The 13,638-nt window shown below is 55.4% G+C and overlaps 1 protein-coding gene across 6 annotated transcripts in view; it reads right to left on the minus strand.

Moving 5' to 3' along the window:
* DAB2IP (DAB2 interacting protein) overlaps positions 1-13,638 on the minus strand; it is a 259,030-nt gene that overhangs the window by 14,330 nt on the left and 231,062 nt on the right. For 2 of the 6 annotated variants that reach the window (XM_084821267.1, XM_084821270.1), the window contains exons 6-11: positions 12,617-12,761; positions 10,299-10,535; positions 8,425-8,626; positions 5,309-5,487; positions 2,733-3,555; positions 575-727 (exon numbers count right to left, since the gene is read on the minus strand). In XM_084821267.1, the coding sequence (XP_084677393.1) occupies positions 575-727; positions 2,733-3,555; positions 5,309-5,487; positions 8,425-8,626; positions 10,299-10,535; positions 12,617-12,761 (1,739 nt within the window). Of the gene's footprint in view, positions 1-574; positions 728-2,732; positions 3,622-5,308; positions 5,488-8,424; positions 8,627-10,298; positions 10,536-12,616; positions 12,762-13,638 lie in introns of all 6 variants that reach the window. The other 4 variants (XM_084821266.1, XM_084821272.1, XM_084821269.1 and 1 more) reach the window with 2 other exon arrangements.

Consider the following 13,638-nt stretch of genomic DNA (forward strand, 5'->3'; position numbering starts at 1 on the left):
TTCAGTTCCTGGGAAATCCCACGCGCCCCAGGGGAAAAGAAGAAACGAGCGGGGCACTCACACCTTTCAAACTGTTATGGGGGAGGGCCCACAGCTCTGGGGCAGAGCCCTCGTTTAAAAATGCAGGTCCCCGGCCCAGCCTCTGCCATCTCCAGTTTGCAGGGTCAGGCGACGGGGCTGGAGGGACCTCTCTCTGCCCAAGACCATGGAGCGCGGCTGCCTATCAGACTAGGCCAGCGTGGGGTGTTGGACTACAACTCCCATCATGTGCTGGCTGGGGATAATGGGCACTGTAGTCCGACACCTCTGGAGGGTGGCAGGTTGTGGGAAGGGGAGCTAGACAACACTGAGCTAAAAGAACTGGCGTTCTGACATGGGGTGAGGCAGCTTCTGAAGTCCCCTTAGCGTCACCTAAGTTCCACTCAAGGGGCAGGGCATGCACAGCACATGCGCTGACTCCTCGGCAAGTGAGCCCCCATAGGTCCTGGGATGAGGCGCAAGGGGGAGCGGAGAAGCAACCCCTCTCTCTGTCTCTTTCTCTGGAGATGCCGCCTTCGCTTCCCCCCGCCGTTACCTTTTCCCCTTGGCTGAACTCGTCTTTACTCCGGATCTTATCCCTGTGCTTGGGTTCTGGGTCACTGCTCTCCTCTTCTAAAAACTGCACGTTCATATTCAAAAGCCAAGCGGCCGTGCGGTCCAGGGCATTGGGATTCACAGGAGAAGGGGCCTAAAATGAAACATATAACCAGAGCGAGCGGGAGGGGGAGAAACAGGAAAAGGGAGAAAAAGCGGAAACCGAAATGGACATGAAGCTACAGAGAGAGAGAGAGAGAAAGCACACGTCCCACATGCCCAACAGCTGGGCCTTGGGTGCAGGCCGTTGTTTTGATGCTGGAGCTAGACCCCCATTTCCCAGGCACCGGAGAGCTGAGCCACTGCTTTCCCTAGGAACTTAAATTGGAGTTTGCTTCACTTGGCTACCTGAAACAGTCTGGTTTCTCTCTTCTGCTGCCTTCCACCTACCGAGGGACCTGCATGTTTCACTGAAGGATGGAATCAACTGGAGTTTAGATTCTCAACCGTTTCTTCTTTCTTTTCCCCAACAGTCCAAGGTGCAACCTGAAACTATCCCATCACCTGGTAGGCCCTAATTGGGATGCCTACAGCTCCTTCCTCCAAATTCGCAGCCCCCTTTGGAGGAAGTGATTTTTTGGGGTGGCGGTGTCATTTTTCAGTTTGGATGGGGGGCAAAACTTTCTTAAGAGTTTCTGGGGGGGGGCTTAACATTGGTGGGCAGCCGTGTTTTTGAATTTGTCCCTTTGCTGCTGCTACTGAGGAACCATATCTTCCTCCCTCTCACCAGCGCCCCAGATATAAGGCTGTTCTGGGGCATTTGGGGAAGAATTCCACCAACCTCTCTGAATGCCCTAGAATTACATGTTCGGGGCATTTTGGGGAGAAGAAAGTAGCCACCAGTTGGAAGCTGTCCTCGTTGGTGTCAGCTAGAACGTCAAAAATTAAGACACCCCATGTTGCCTGGCAACGGTGCCCCCCCTCGAATCCTTAAGACATTGCGCTGTCCCGTCCCCAGCTTTGCAATCCCCCCCCAATTCTTGAGCTGAGAGGTTGTTTTCTTCCTAAGAATATTTGGCTCAACGCTACTCCGCTCATGGCTGAGCTGGACCGGAAGGGAAGGCAGCCCAGCACATGGGCTCATGGCTGGACCGCCTCCGCCCCACCAGCGAAAGGATGACGGCGGCCGTCTCAGTGCCGTGAAGCTGCGTCACACCTCCAAGCAGCTGCTGCGACGGGTGGGCCCTGAGTGGCCGTGTGCAGGGGCTTCATTGCCCCCTCAGCAACAGCGAGCGTGGCTTAGCATGAACAAGCGGCTTTGTTATTGGCTGCATTTGCTGCTAAACGTCGAGAAGGACGCCGAGGAACGCCAGGAAGGGATGCAGGCCAGCCAGCAACGGAAGGCAGGGAAAGGCCTCAGTTCCGCCCTCCCTGCTTTGGTCTTTGGTCAAATGGGTCCGGCAGGGTTTGGAATCACTACAGAAACCTGCGAGACCCGTTGGGGTAAATAACAGAGGGCTGGCAAAAATGGCCCAGGAACGCCCCATGTGGTGGACTTGGACCCGCTGGAACCTCAAACACATGGCTGTGAGCAATACAGCAGAGCAACGGGGCCTCTGTCAAATTGCCGTCCGCTCGGGATGCTTGCGTGCGTGTGTTGAGAAAGCAGGTGACGCTCTCCAGCCTTTGCTGAACAAACCAAACCGGCTAAGGCAGACTTCCCCAACCTGGGGCCCCTCCAGATGTCATGGACTGCAACGTCCATCGTCCCCAGCCAGCATGGCCATTGGGGTTTCTGATCCAAGACATCTGCAGGGGCATCAGGTTGGGGAAGGCTGAGTAAGGGGTTTTGGCGTCTGGCACCAGGGCGGAGTGAGAGTCCGTGGGATGGCACTGGATTCGGTGTGGCGTGGGATGGGCAAGCGGGCACACGGATGGGCAAAGCAGCAGCTGGATGGCAGAGAGGAACGAGGAGGGAGCGATCTGCCGCTGCCATGGAGCACAGGCCCGAGATGGGGCCAGCGTTCTCCTGGAGATCCCCGTGGGACCCTCCCCTGTTTGACCCGTCCGGAGGCAGAGGCAGGCACCTCCCAGCTCCAGATGCTCTCGGCGACCCCCGCCATCCCCAAGGCCCCCCGGCTGTGCCCCCCTCCACTGACCTGCTTGTGCACCGTGCGCTGCTTCATCTCCGGACTGTCGCCCTTGGAGGAGGAGGACTGCTGGCGAAGCCGCGCTCCGCTGCCGGGCCAGTCGGGCGAGGAGGAGAGCATGCCCCCGCTCGAGGGCCGCGGGTACTGCATGGTGCTGAGCAGCGAGGGCGGGGTCCGGCCCCGGGCGATGGGCGGGGGAGGAGGGGGTGGGGGCGGCTGGTCTATCCGCCGCTGGGGGCCGCCGCTGTTCTGCCGGGGCATGGTTGGCTGGCCGGCCTTGTCCGTCAGTGAGAGCTGGCGGCGGGCCAGGTCGCCCGCGCGCCGGTTGAAGTCCTCCGTGGCGGCGGCGGGGTTGCCGAAGCCATGCTTGGCAGCTGCCGCCAGGTCCTCGCTGTTGCTGTGGGAGCTGAGCGAGCTGTGGCACTCAGAGCCTGAGTCGGCCAGCCCCCGGGGCGAGAGCGGCAGGCCCGCTGCCATCTGGTAGACCGGGTTCTGGAACGAGAGGGGGGCCAGGAGCTGGGGCCGGCCGGGGGCGCCCTCGGCAGTGGGCGTGGTGGGGGTCTGTCCTGCCCGGCGCACGGTGGCCACGGCGGCCGTGTTGTTCTGCTGTGCCCGTGCGCTCCAGGCGCCTGGGAGCTGCCCAGCGGAGGGCTGGCCCTCGTGGAGGGCTTCGGTCGGCCCCGGGACGGCGGCCCCCGCATCCAAGACCCGGTTGTCTTGCAAGTCCACCATGGAGAGGCTCTTGCTGCCGTTGGACATCTGGACGTCGGGCTCATTGGCCTCCGAGTAGCTGGAGCTCCGGGCAGGCGAGGGCTGGGCGGCCCCCGCAGACCTTGTGACAAAAAACAAGTCCTTGTTTTCAGGGGTTGGAGACGGTAACCGTGTGAAATCTATCAGACTGTGGGGGAAATAAAAATGCATAAGGAGAAGAGGAAAAGGAGGAAGAAGGAGAAAAAAGGAGAGAGAGAGAGAGAGAGAGAGAGAGAACTGGGAACGCTGCACAAAGGCAGCAGCTCCCTGTCACAGGAAAGCAAGCAAGCAAGCAAGCAAACAAAAAACCCGGCATCGTCCGATCCTCATGCGTGGGCATGTGCCAGTCTGAGCCATATGTGGCCTGTGGGGATGAAGGGCCCTCCCTTTCTTTACCACTCCTGTATCGTTTCCTGCTTTGCGCCAGCATTGCCAGAAAACATGGCTGCCAGGACCAGCCAGCAAGGCATGGCTGGGAAATGAGGAGTTCACCGGCAAATCCCGTTGAGGAGTCACATTCTCCCCAACCCAGAGAGGTGCTTCCTAGATTTCGTCAAGGGTCCTCGCCTTTGGGGGCACCGGCAGAAAGCAGCCCTCTCGTGGCAAGGTGCAGAGGATGCCTTGCAACCGTGGCAAAGTGACCTGCTGGCAACCACCCCTCCTGGCTTCTCTGCTGGTTGTCAACCAGCGGGCTGGGCCCAGGTGGTCAACCAATGGCCCGCTGCTGTGGCACTGCCCGGCAACCTCAGGCACTCTTAGTGTTTGTGAAGGCGGCCATTTCTTTGACCCCACAATGTCACAAAATGATGGAGCTCACAGCGCAGTGCGTTTTGGAGAAACTAAAAGCATGTCTGCAACTGTAGTCGGGGGGGCGGGATTGTGTTGAAGACAGCCTCAGTCCTGGAGCCAGCCCTGTTACTGGGAGGTCTGGATATGACCCCTCTCAGAATTCCCTCCCCCCTGCCCAGTAATGTGATTACTTTGTGCTCCGACTACAAAGCCAGAAGCGGACCTGTCTGGGTGCAAACAGTTCCATAGATTGGAGCCTGTCCTTTCCCTTAGGGCAACCTTGGCCAAGCTGTTGCTCTCCAGATGTGTTGGACTACAACTGGGGGATGATGGGAGTTGTAGTCCAACGCCTCTGGAGGGCAACAGCTCAGGGGAGGCCATCTCAGTGGGTGCAAGGCGGGAACATCCTTCTGCATTTCAGGCAAGAACTTGACATATGAAAAAGAGTGTCTGTTCTCCTGCTGCAAACTGCTGAGACGGTGAACAGTTGATTTCCAATGAATGAACAGAAAGAAAAAGGTGGGTCACTGGGGGGCTTTGAAGCGGCTAATGCTCTTAGTCCCCCAGATCAAACGCGGCACGTTTTTACAAGGCCGGGGTGTCAGGTCAAAGTGTTCTGTGCACAGAAATTCACCTTTGCGCATTGTATTAAGCTGTCGCACCCCCTGCTGGGGAAGATAAAACCCTCCAATTATGGAGCGACCTCCACCTCCCATCGCACGCCTCTCTCCCCCCCCTCACTAATTAAACAGTTACATAACACGTAACTCCCGTTTGGTCTCTCTCTTTCGCTGGCTTGGGGACCCTTTTGATTTGTGTGGGCCATGTTGGTTTTATAGCCCCCCCCACATCTTCAAACAAGAAGCTGCCCGAAATAGCACAACCCTCTGGTGGGCGACTGGCCCGCTGTGGCGGACAATTCACCTCCTCGTGGCCCCGGCCGGCCCCCCTCCACGATCCTCAGGGGCCGCCTCAGCTAGCGTCTCACCAAGAGCGCACCCATCTACCAGTGCCGGCCCCCGTTTGGTCCTTCTGCTCGTACTTACCCAGTTAAGTCGCTCTCAATCACCATCTTCTGGAGCCCCACGGAGATGCTGTTGCCGGCGGTTGGTGTCGAGGCGCTGTGATCCGCCGTGACTGAGACTTGCACGCAGGATGGGTTGCTGAGGGCAGTGTTGACATCCCTCAGGATGCGTGGCAATGGCCCAAGCTTTGTGGCGGTGCTCTGGAAGGAAAGACAGGCACGGACCATCACCGGCTGCGTATCTTGCTGTGAGCTGGGGGCTAGCCAGATGAGCCCTACCTGGGAATGCTCCCAGCATCTTTCTCAAATATTTTCCTAACAGCGTCTGTTATCAGCAGAGTGTAAGAGGTCCCCCTCCCTGCTCATGTACTTTAAAGGTTATTGGTGCCTCTGCTTTCAAAAGTGAAACCCGATGAAACCCAAAATGGGGGTGTGCTTCTTGCCGCCCATCCACATATCCCCACGGAGGGGAGAATTGCTCTGCTCGGTTCAGTAAGCTTTCTTGCTGTATATTGTATTTCAGTTCTTTATATCGTTGTTTTGTTTTTAATGGGAAAGAAGCAATACAGTAAACGTATGAATCACGTTAGGCAATTTCACAGTATTAGCTATTGCGATACAGGGCAAGTGCGCAGCTGTGCGCATTTCCACAAGTGCGCATTTCCACAAGGAAATGGGGCAGCCAGGCTCTGGACACACATGCATCACAGCATGTGGAAACGTGGCAGCTGGAAGCAAGGAGCACATATGCACAATGTCCTAAGGAAATTCCTTGGGAGAGTTTTGGATAGAAAAGCAGTGTAAAAATATTTTGAATAAAGAAATAAGTGAAAGAAAAGGGGATGCGGGTATTCACTGAAGGGTACGATGTGGCAGGGCAACTGTGTGAGAGAGTCTTGGTGCTGTGTGTGTGTGTGTTGGCTACGGTGCTGATAAGAAGAGCTACTTCCTCTCGCCACTGGTCCGATTAGGTTCTGGAACCTGCCCCCGCATGATGCGATGGCTGCCCTGGCTTGGCTGGGCTTTTGGAAAGGATTAGGACCCAGCCCTCAAGATATGTTCAGCTACGACTCCCATCATCCCCAGCCAGGTGAGAAAAATTAACAGCAGGTAGCCATGCCATTACAAAGTCTGGTCGGACAGGCTCCATTCCGGAGGGCCCTCAAAGGCTCTTTTCAAAACAGCCGCCCTATTATGTCCCTGTTCATAATAGGTACTTCTGAAGTGGCTGAGATTATTCGCTTCCTTCCCATGACTGCCCACGGTACTGCCCACCTTCCTGCAGCCTCCAAGCTTCCCCACTAAACGAATCCAATTTCCTATCCAGATTCACTTGCACTTCTCCACTGCCCGTTTCTAGGTAAACTGGTTTTGCTGTGATAGGATGGGCCACGTCCCTACCCTGCAGCTGTGCTGCTGAATTTGCAGCTGGAAAATATGCAGCCAGCGGTGGGGAAAAACTGGCAATTTTCCTTTAAAACAAGGAGCACGGGGAGTAAATGGCTTCTTTGGAAGTCAAGCTGTGCCCTGAGAGGCTTCCAGAAATTCTGCTTCGAAACAAGGTGCTCCCTGCATGGTTTGTTTTAAAGGCAAAAATGCTGCTTTTCTTGCTGAGGCAGCAGCAAACTCAGTGGTGGGGGGAGGTAGGGGGAGCAAAAAGGCCTGGGGGGGCACATGCAGTTGGGCACATGCTGAGGACCCACACCCAGGCAGGGGCCCACTGACCAGAGCCCCCTGGAGTTGCTCCTCCTTTCCATCATTCCAGCCTGCTTGTTCACCGGCCTCTTGCTCTGCTTGAGACAACGGTGGTGGTGAGGAGGAGCGGGAGACACCATGGCCGCCTCGCTCCCTGGCTCTCTGCAAGCAAGTGGGAGCGAGGAGGAGGAAGAGAGGAAGAGCCAGGGCAGCTGGTGACCGTGGTGGTGAGAAGGCAGGCTCCCTGAGGGAGCGGCCCACTAGAGGTGTCTTGCCCACAGGCCCCCCAAAACCTGGAGCTGGCGCTGACTCCTGCAAAGTCTCCCAAGGGCTGTTAGGCATAATGGATAAATCCAATGGCAGCTACAACATTCGAAATAGGAGAGGACATCCAAGATGGGACAAGCACCACCATCAGATGAGCTGTGAGCGCCTGGAGGGATCTGGCCAGCCCCTTTTAGGGACATGACCCTGGCCTCGAGGGGCTTGCGGTCTGACCCAGTAAGGCAAGCAATCCTAAGGCTTCACAAACCGAAAAATGTGTCTTGGCATGGGGACCAAACATCTGAAGGAGCGCCCAGACTTGGACGGGGAGCTTCTTCACCCCGAGGGCAGAATTCAGTTTCTGAGAAGCTCTTGAGGGCCACATTGCAGTAGTAGGTGGGGCCACAGGCAAAAGGGGCCGAGCCCAGACCACCAAAGTAGCAGCCTATTGTAGCTTAATTAAGGCTCCTATGGCCAGCAACGCAGTCGTGGCGGAGACACTGCAGCACCCTTAGAGAGGGGGAAACGGCGCAAAATCCAGGAAGTCACCAGACACCAGTGGTTGGGCAATGGGGGCGCAGCCAGGGATGGCATGGTCATGGAGGGCTGAACTGGGACCCCAGGAAGGATGGATTTGGGGGCCTAGATCCATGACAACCTACGGATGCCCTAAGTCTTAGAATCTAAGGCAGCCTTCTCCAACCCAGTGCCCTCCAGGTATTTTGGACTATAACTTCCATCAGCCCTAGCCAGCGGTCAGGGATGATGGGATCTGTAGTCCAAAATATCTGGAGGGAGCCAGGTCGGGGAAGGCTGCTTTAAGATCACCTGCTGAGGCTCTTCTCCATGTACCTCTTCCACTAGCGGTACATCCATTGTCCACAAGCGGCAGGGCCTTCTTGGCAGTGGCACCCCAGTTGCGGGATGCCCTATGCAAAGAGCTGTGCCTGGAGCCAACACTCACCCTTTAGGTGCCAGGCAACATTTTTATCTACCCAGGGATTGTAATAATGCTGTTATTTTGTTTTGTGGTTTGATCTGTGGCTTTTACCTCTGGTCTGGGTCTTACCCAATTTCCTGCTTCTATCTCTTGTGCAGCGCCCTGAAATCTAAGTGACGAAGGGCAGTATATACATACTGTGAGATGCAGAGGTGTCTTCCCACTTTCCCGAGTGTTACCTGGTCTAGCTGAGCGATGACCTCCCAAAGCAGGGAGTGCAAGGTGGACAGCTCCCGGCCCAGGTCAATGTAGCCCTCGAAACCTGCTGTGTTGGAAAGCGTCTCTGGGTTGGAGATCTCCAAGAGAAAGCGCTGCATGTTGGTCCACTCATGCTCCAGGAATTGGTTCATGAAGGACATGTACTCTTCTTTGCTGCCGAACCTGCAATGGCACAGGGGGAGTCTTGGGTAAACCTTGCAAAGCGGTAATGCGCCACGGACAGCTGCCATTGCGGGTGGGGGAGGGAGGTCTGAACTAATTAGCCAGTGTGCTGATGTCCAGCGGCTGAGCCGCTTCTCCCTTCGAAGCCCACATGAGTGGGAAGGTCAACATTTCTAATGAGTGTTTGACGGCTCCTTCAAAGAAGGATCGTTAAGAGGTTCCCTCGGCCGCAGCATGCGCCAAAGAGCGCCAGAGGCCAACCTGCGGGGAACGGCGCAAAAAGGCAATAGGTTCTGCAGACAGACCAAAGACAACAGCCCACCCACAGTTCCCCGAGCACATCCGTCCCATGTGGCTTGGGCGTGTGAAGATGCTGGCATGCAAAATGGGGTTGGGACCTGCGGGACGATGTGAGCTGATCCCCTGAAGAAACAGATATGTGTCGCTGACTCAGGGTCCGCTAGCCCAGCATTGTCAACACTGACTGGCAGCAGCAGCTCTCCAGGGTTTCAGACAAGAGTTTTTCCAGCCCCAGCTGGAGATGCCGGCTTTGAACCTGCCACCCGGGAGACGTCATTTCATACCCTCCCCCAGCAACGTCGCCCCAACCATGGTGCACTGCCAAATTTGAACCCCGATTTGTCGGGGTGGAGGAAGGCCCGGCCAGCGGTTCCAGGGGAGCTGGCAAAGGTGGGCTGATCCCGTCAAGTCATGCGGCCCAGCTGCACATCTCTGGTGCTCTGGCAGACCTTGCCTCGAGACCCGTTCGTCCGCAAACCCTCCTCCCGCATTTCGGAGATCTGGCTGCTGATTGCTGCTTTGTTTATTTATTTTTTTCGGGTAAGCAGCTCAGAGCTCCCCAGCAAAGGCCAGTGAGAAGCTTTCTCAAAACCCCTTTTCCCCTTTGTTCCCCCCGAACCTCCAGCCTTAGTTTAGAAGACGGATGGCATGGCTGTTTTCAGAATGGACCCTCTTGGTTTCAGGGGCTTTGAAACTCATAACTGTGAGATGTGTGTGCGTGTGCGGGGGGGGGGAGGTAGGGGAGAAGGGAGAGGACTCGAGCTGAATTTTCGGTACAGCGTGTTCTCTGTCGCGTTGCTGGTTGTCCCCATCACAACCAAAAGGTGACCATAAAAAATGGCCCTGCTCACTTGTTTCCTCCCTGAAATCCTGCTGTTAACTGAATGCTCTCCCCCACCCCTTTACAGGTTGTGGCGATGCATTCAGTCTGCTCTCCCACAACGGTACTGATGCCAATTCGAATCTCCAGTTAAATATTCCCCAGGTTAGCAGACATGGGAAAGACTTTCGGTTGGGGCAAGAGACTATATAGACCATTGACCTGACTCCCTTTCTGGAGTTGCATGTACATCCCTACTGCATGCAGAAAAGACGGCAGCTCTTTAAAAATAAAATAAGTTTCTAGTCCTTAGTACTATAGAGATTTGCTTGAAATCTAAAGCGTCCAAAGGGGCGGCTGAATAAGATTTCTAGCGCTTGGCATCACAGCCCTGCAGAACTCCTTGCCCCCTTACTCAGCAGAATAAAACACATGCAAATCTGCTGAATGATTAGCATAACAGAGGCTGGCAAAATGGCGAGAGCAGTGCACACGGCCCTGGATCCTGAGGTGGCCCTCTAGCGCAATCAGTCCCACGAGCGAGAGGTTTACTTGGCGAAGTTGGCCAGGTTCTGGGTGACCTTGGCGATGAGGGTGAGCGTGCGCGCCGTGCGGTCGTCGGGGTATTCCTGGAGCAGGTGGAAGAGGGAGGGTGACATGATGGCTGGGCAGAGGAAGCGGAGGAAGAGGGAGGCGCTGATGAGGCGCTCGCTGATGTCGGGGCGGCCGCGGTTGCTGCATTCTTGGCGCCATGAGGCAAAGACCTCTTTCAGCTCCCTCGGGAACACGCTGCAGAGGAGGATCAAGGCAGACAACACAAGGGGGAGGATTCAGAAGGAAGATGGGTCCCGTCCTCTAGCACTACACCTCCCATCATCCCCAGCCCACTCAGAGCACTGGATCGCATCCTATTGTACCTGTGCCCTTGTGGGACCCTGCCACTTGCACAATGGGGCTGTGGCGCTTCCAAAAATAACCCAGGAAACTAGCAGAAATGCTCGTCCCCTGCTGGGGGATAATGGGAGGTGTAGTCCAACACATCTGAAGGGTATCAGGTTGGGGAGGGCTGCTTCAAACTATCAGGGAAGTCTGGGCAACCCGGCTTCTTTTGGCCTCTTGACATCCCTCTGGAGCATGGGGATAAATTAGGCCTGCCTTGCAGGGTTGTTTGGAAGATGACCAAGATTGTCTGTCTGTCTGTCTATCTGTTTATCTTTGTAGAAGGACTGGCACCCAATTAAAGAAATCCTGGCCAGCAAATCATGCAAGGTTTAATTACCTATGCTGTTTATTGTTACTTGTATCAAGAATAAATATATCTATTTAAAAATGTGAGACGACTGGGTGATTAATTGGGTCCTATTTTAGCCGACCCTAGTGTTTTTCTTAATGGATTAATCCAGGGGTAGGCAATGTGGTGCCTGTGGGCATAAATGCGTCCCTGGGCACCTTTCTTGGCACCTTCCAAGCTGCCCCACCCCTCCCACTTTTTAAAAATTCACACTTTTTCTTACCAACAGCTAGGATTGCTGTGAAAGAGGTTTTTCTTGGTGCTGTTGTTTACTGTGTAGGTGCTCAGACCCCACCTCTGCCCGGGACTCAGTCTTTGGGACAGGTGACTTGTCCTTTGCCACGCCTCCCATGGCAGCCATTTTGTGTTGGTGCACAGGGCAATTTCTCAAACTGCCACACGGCCCATGGCCCAGAAAGGTGGCCTTGCCCCTGGATCTATCTAAACCAGCCTCCCCCACCCTCATACCCTCCAATGTCTTGGACTACAACTCCATTGGCTGATGGGAGTTGACATCCAAAACATCTGGAGGGGGCCAGGTCGGGGAGAGGCAGATCTAACCATCTCTGGCTCTAAATCCTCCTAAGGTAAGGAGGCGAGCGATCCCCGGCAGCTTCATTTCAGCCCCCCGGGCTTTCCGCCCCGAGCGAGGAACAGAGCGTCCGCCGGCCGGCTCCCTTTGCAGTTTCCCCCTCATGTTCCAGGCTGTCTTTAGACCAACACTGAGACAGCACAACACTTCCTTTAAAACAACATACCCACGAGAACCTGTGATGGAGGCCGCTCTGGGTTGCCCAGATGTCTCGCAGGCTCACCGGGCTGTGTTACATAGTGGAAGGCGCAAGGGAGAGGCATGAGGGAGAGCCCCCCCCCCCACAAATGCCAGCCCTGGGGTGGAGCGAACGGCGATGCGAATGGAACAGCAGCAACAGAAACCTCACGCAGCCACAGCTGGTCTTGAAAAACCATATAGCTGCAGGGTTGCCAACTCTCAAAAAGGTCCCTGCTCCTATGCATATCATGGCTGCTGGATATGCAGCCATTTGCAGGCCGCACTCATTTTTCCAGTCAGCTGGCAACCTACTAGTGGTTCCACACCTTCTCTCCTTTCCTTAGGCTATGCCAGCCTTCCCCCAGCAGTGGCTTTCCAGATGTGTTGGACTACAGCTCACATCACCCACAGCCAGCATGGTCACTGGCTGCAATGCATCCACTGAGCGACACACAACCCCTCTGAACTTTGGCCATGTCCCTTCTTTAAAGAAAGAGAAATGAAACCAGAACCGTAACTCCTGAGCATGTACAGAGTACCCCCCCACACAACACTGGCACCTGTCTTTTTAGAACTACTCCACTCTCCCTTGATAGTAATGATTTTGAACAACTACAACCTTCTAAAAGACCAGCCGACTGCTTACAGGAACACTAACGAAATGTTGCCCTGTGGAGATAAATCCACCTGTCGGGTCTTCCCGGGGGAAAACTTTTGTCTCAGAGGTACAGAGAAAGCCCCTACTCAGTGCGCCCCGTTTATGTGAAGGGCCCCCCCCGCTCCCCGTTTGCAGCAGGACTCACTGACCAGTAGGAGTTAATGATTTTGCAAAAGGCCAGCTCGCAACACATCTTCAGGTTGCTCTGATGTTCTGGGAGATCCGAGGATGAGCACTTGCTGGGATCGACCTCGCAGTTTTCGTCCGATTCGTACAGCGCCTTGATAAACTCGCCTGGAAGCATCGGAAAGGGCAGAAAGAGCACCTTGAGAGCTGCGTGCGCACAGCGATTCCGCGGGAGTGCAAAGGAGGGAATGCACACGCAGAGTTTGGTTTCCTGAGACACCACACCTTTACGGTTGGTCTTGTTTTTAAAAGTCACGTTACTGGGCCTCATGACTGCGGAGACACGTTTGAAAGCGTGTGGACAACGTTGCGGAAATCTCAGAGAACAGATATGACATCACTGAAGGGCAAAAGGAGGGGCTTTTTCTTAAGATACCCACTTTTGCTCCTGCCGGGGGCTGAGAGCTGGGGTGGGAAGTGGCCGTGAGAGAGGTGAGAAGAAGGGGAGGGGGACCAAGTGGGAGATCCAGTCGAACTGGCTGAGCACCGCAGGAAGACAGAACAGCCAGATGATGCGCTGTGCTTCTGCCTTCTAATGCTTTATGGCATAAGGCAAGAATGCTGGGAGATTAATTTCCCAAACAGGCGAAAAGGTCAGGAGATTACCAGGGAGGGGCGGAGCTTGGCAATCCCCTCCCTCTCCCCAGGCATCAGGGTGCAGCCTTGTCAGTCTCCCGTCAGTGGAAAAGATCAACTCGGGGTCCCACTTCTTCCCTTTCAAGCCTTGAAGTAAGTAATGTAACCTCAGCCTCTCCCTGACCTGCTAGATTTCTTCATGCAAAGAATCCCACCCTTCTCCAAAGGCATTCAGCCAGTCTGCAACTGGAAGTGGTGCAGTCCGGGCACGGGCGTACCTACCATTGCACCTGGTCTTCGTGTACATTAAACCCAAGTTTTCCTTTGCTGTGAAGCCTCGAGGCATCGACACCCTGCGGGCCACTGCGGCTAGGAGGGCAAACTGGGCAAGGCAAGTAGCGCCTCCATG

Source organism: Heloderma suspectum, chromosome 14 (assembly GCF_057233095.1).
Source record: "Heloderma suspectum isolate Gila_16-S chromosome 14, 16-S_ref, whole genome shotgun sequence".
In the NCBI taxonomy this organism is placed as follows: domain Eukaryota; kingdom Metazoa; phylum Chordata; class Lepidosauria; order Squamata; family Helodermatidae; genus Heloderma; species Heloderma suspectum.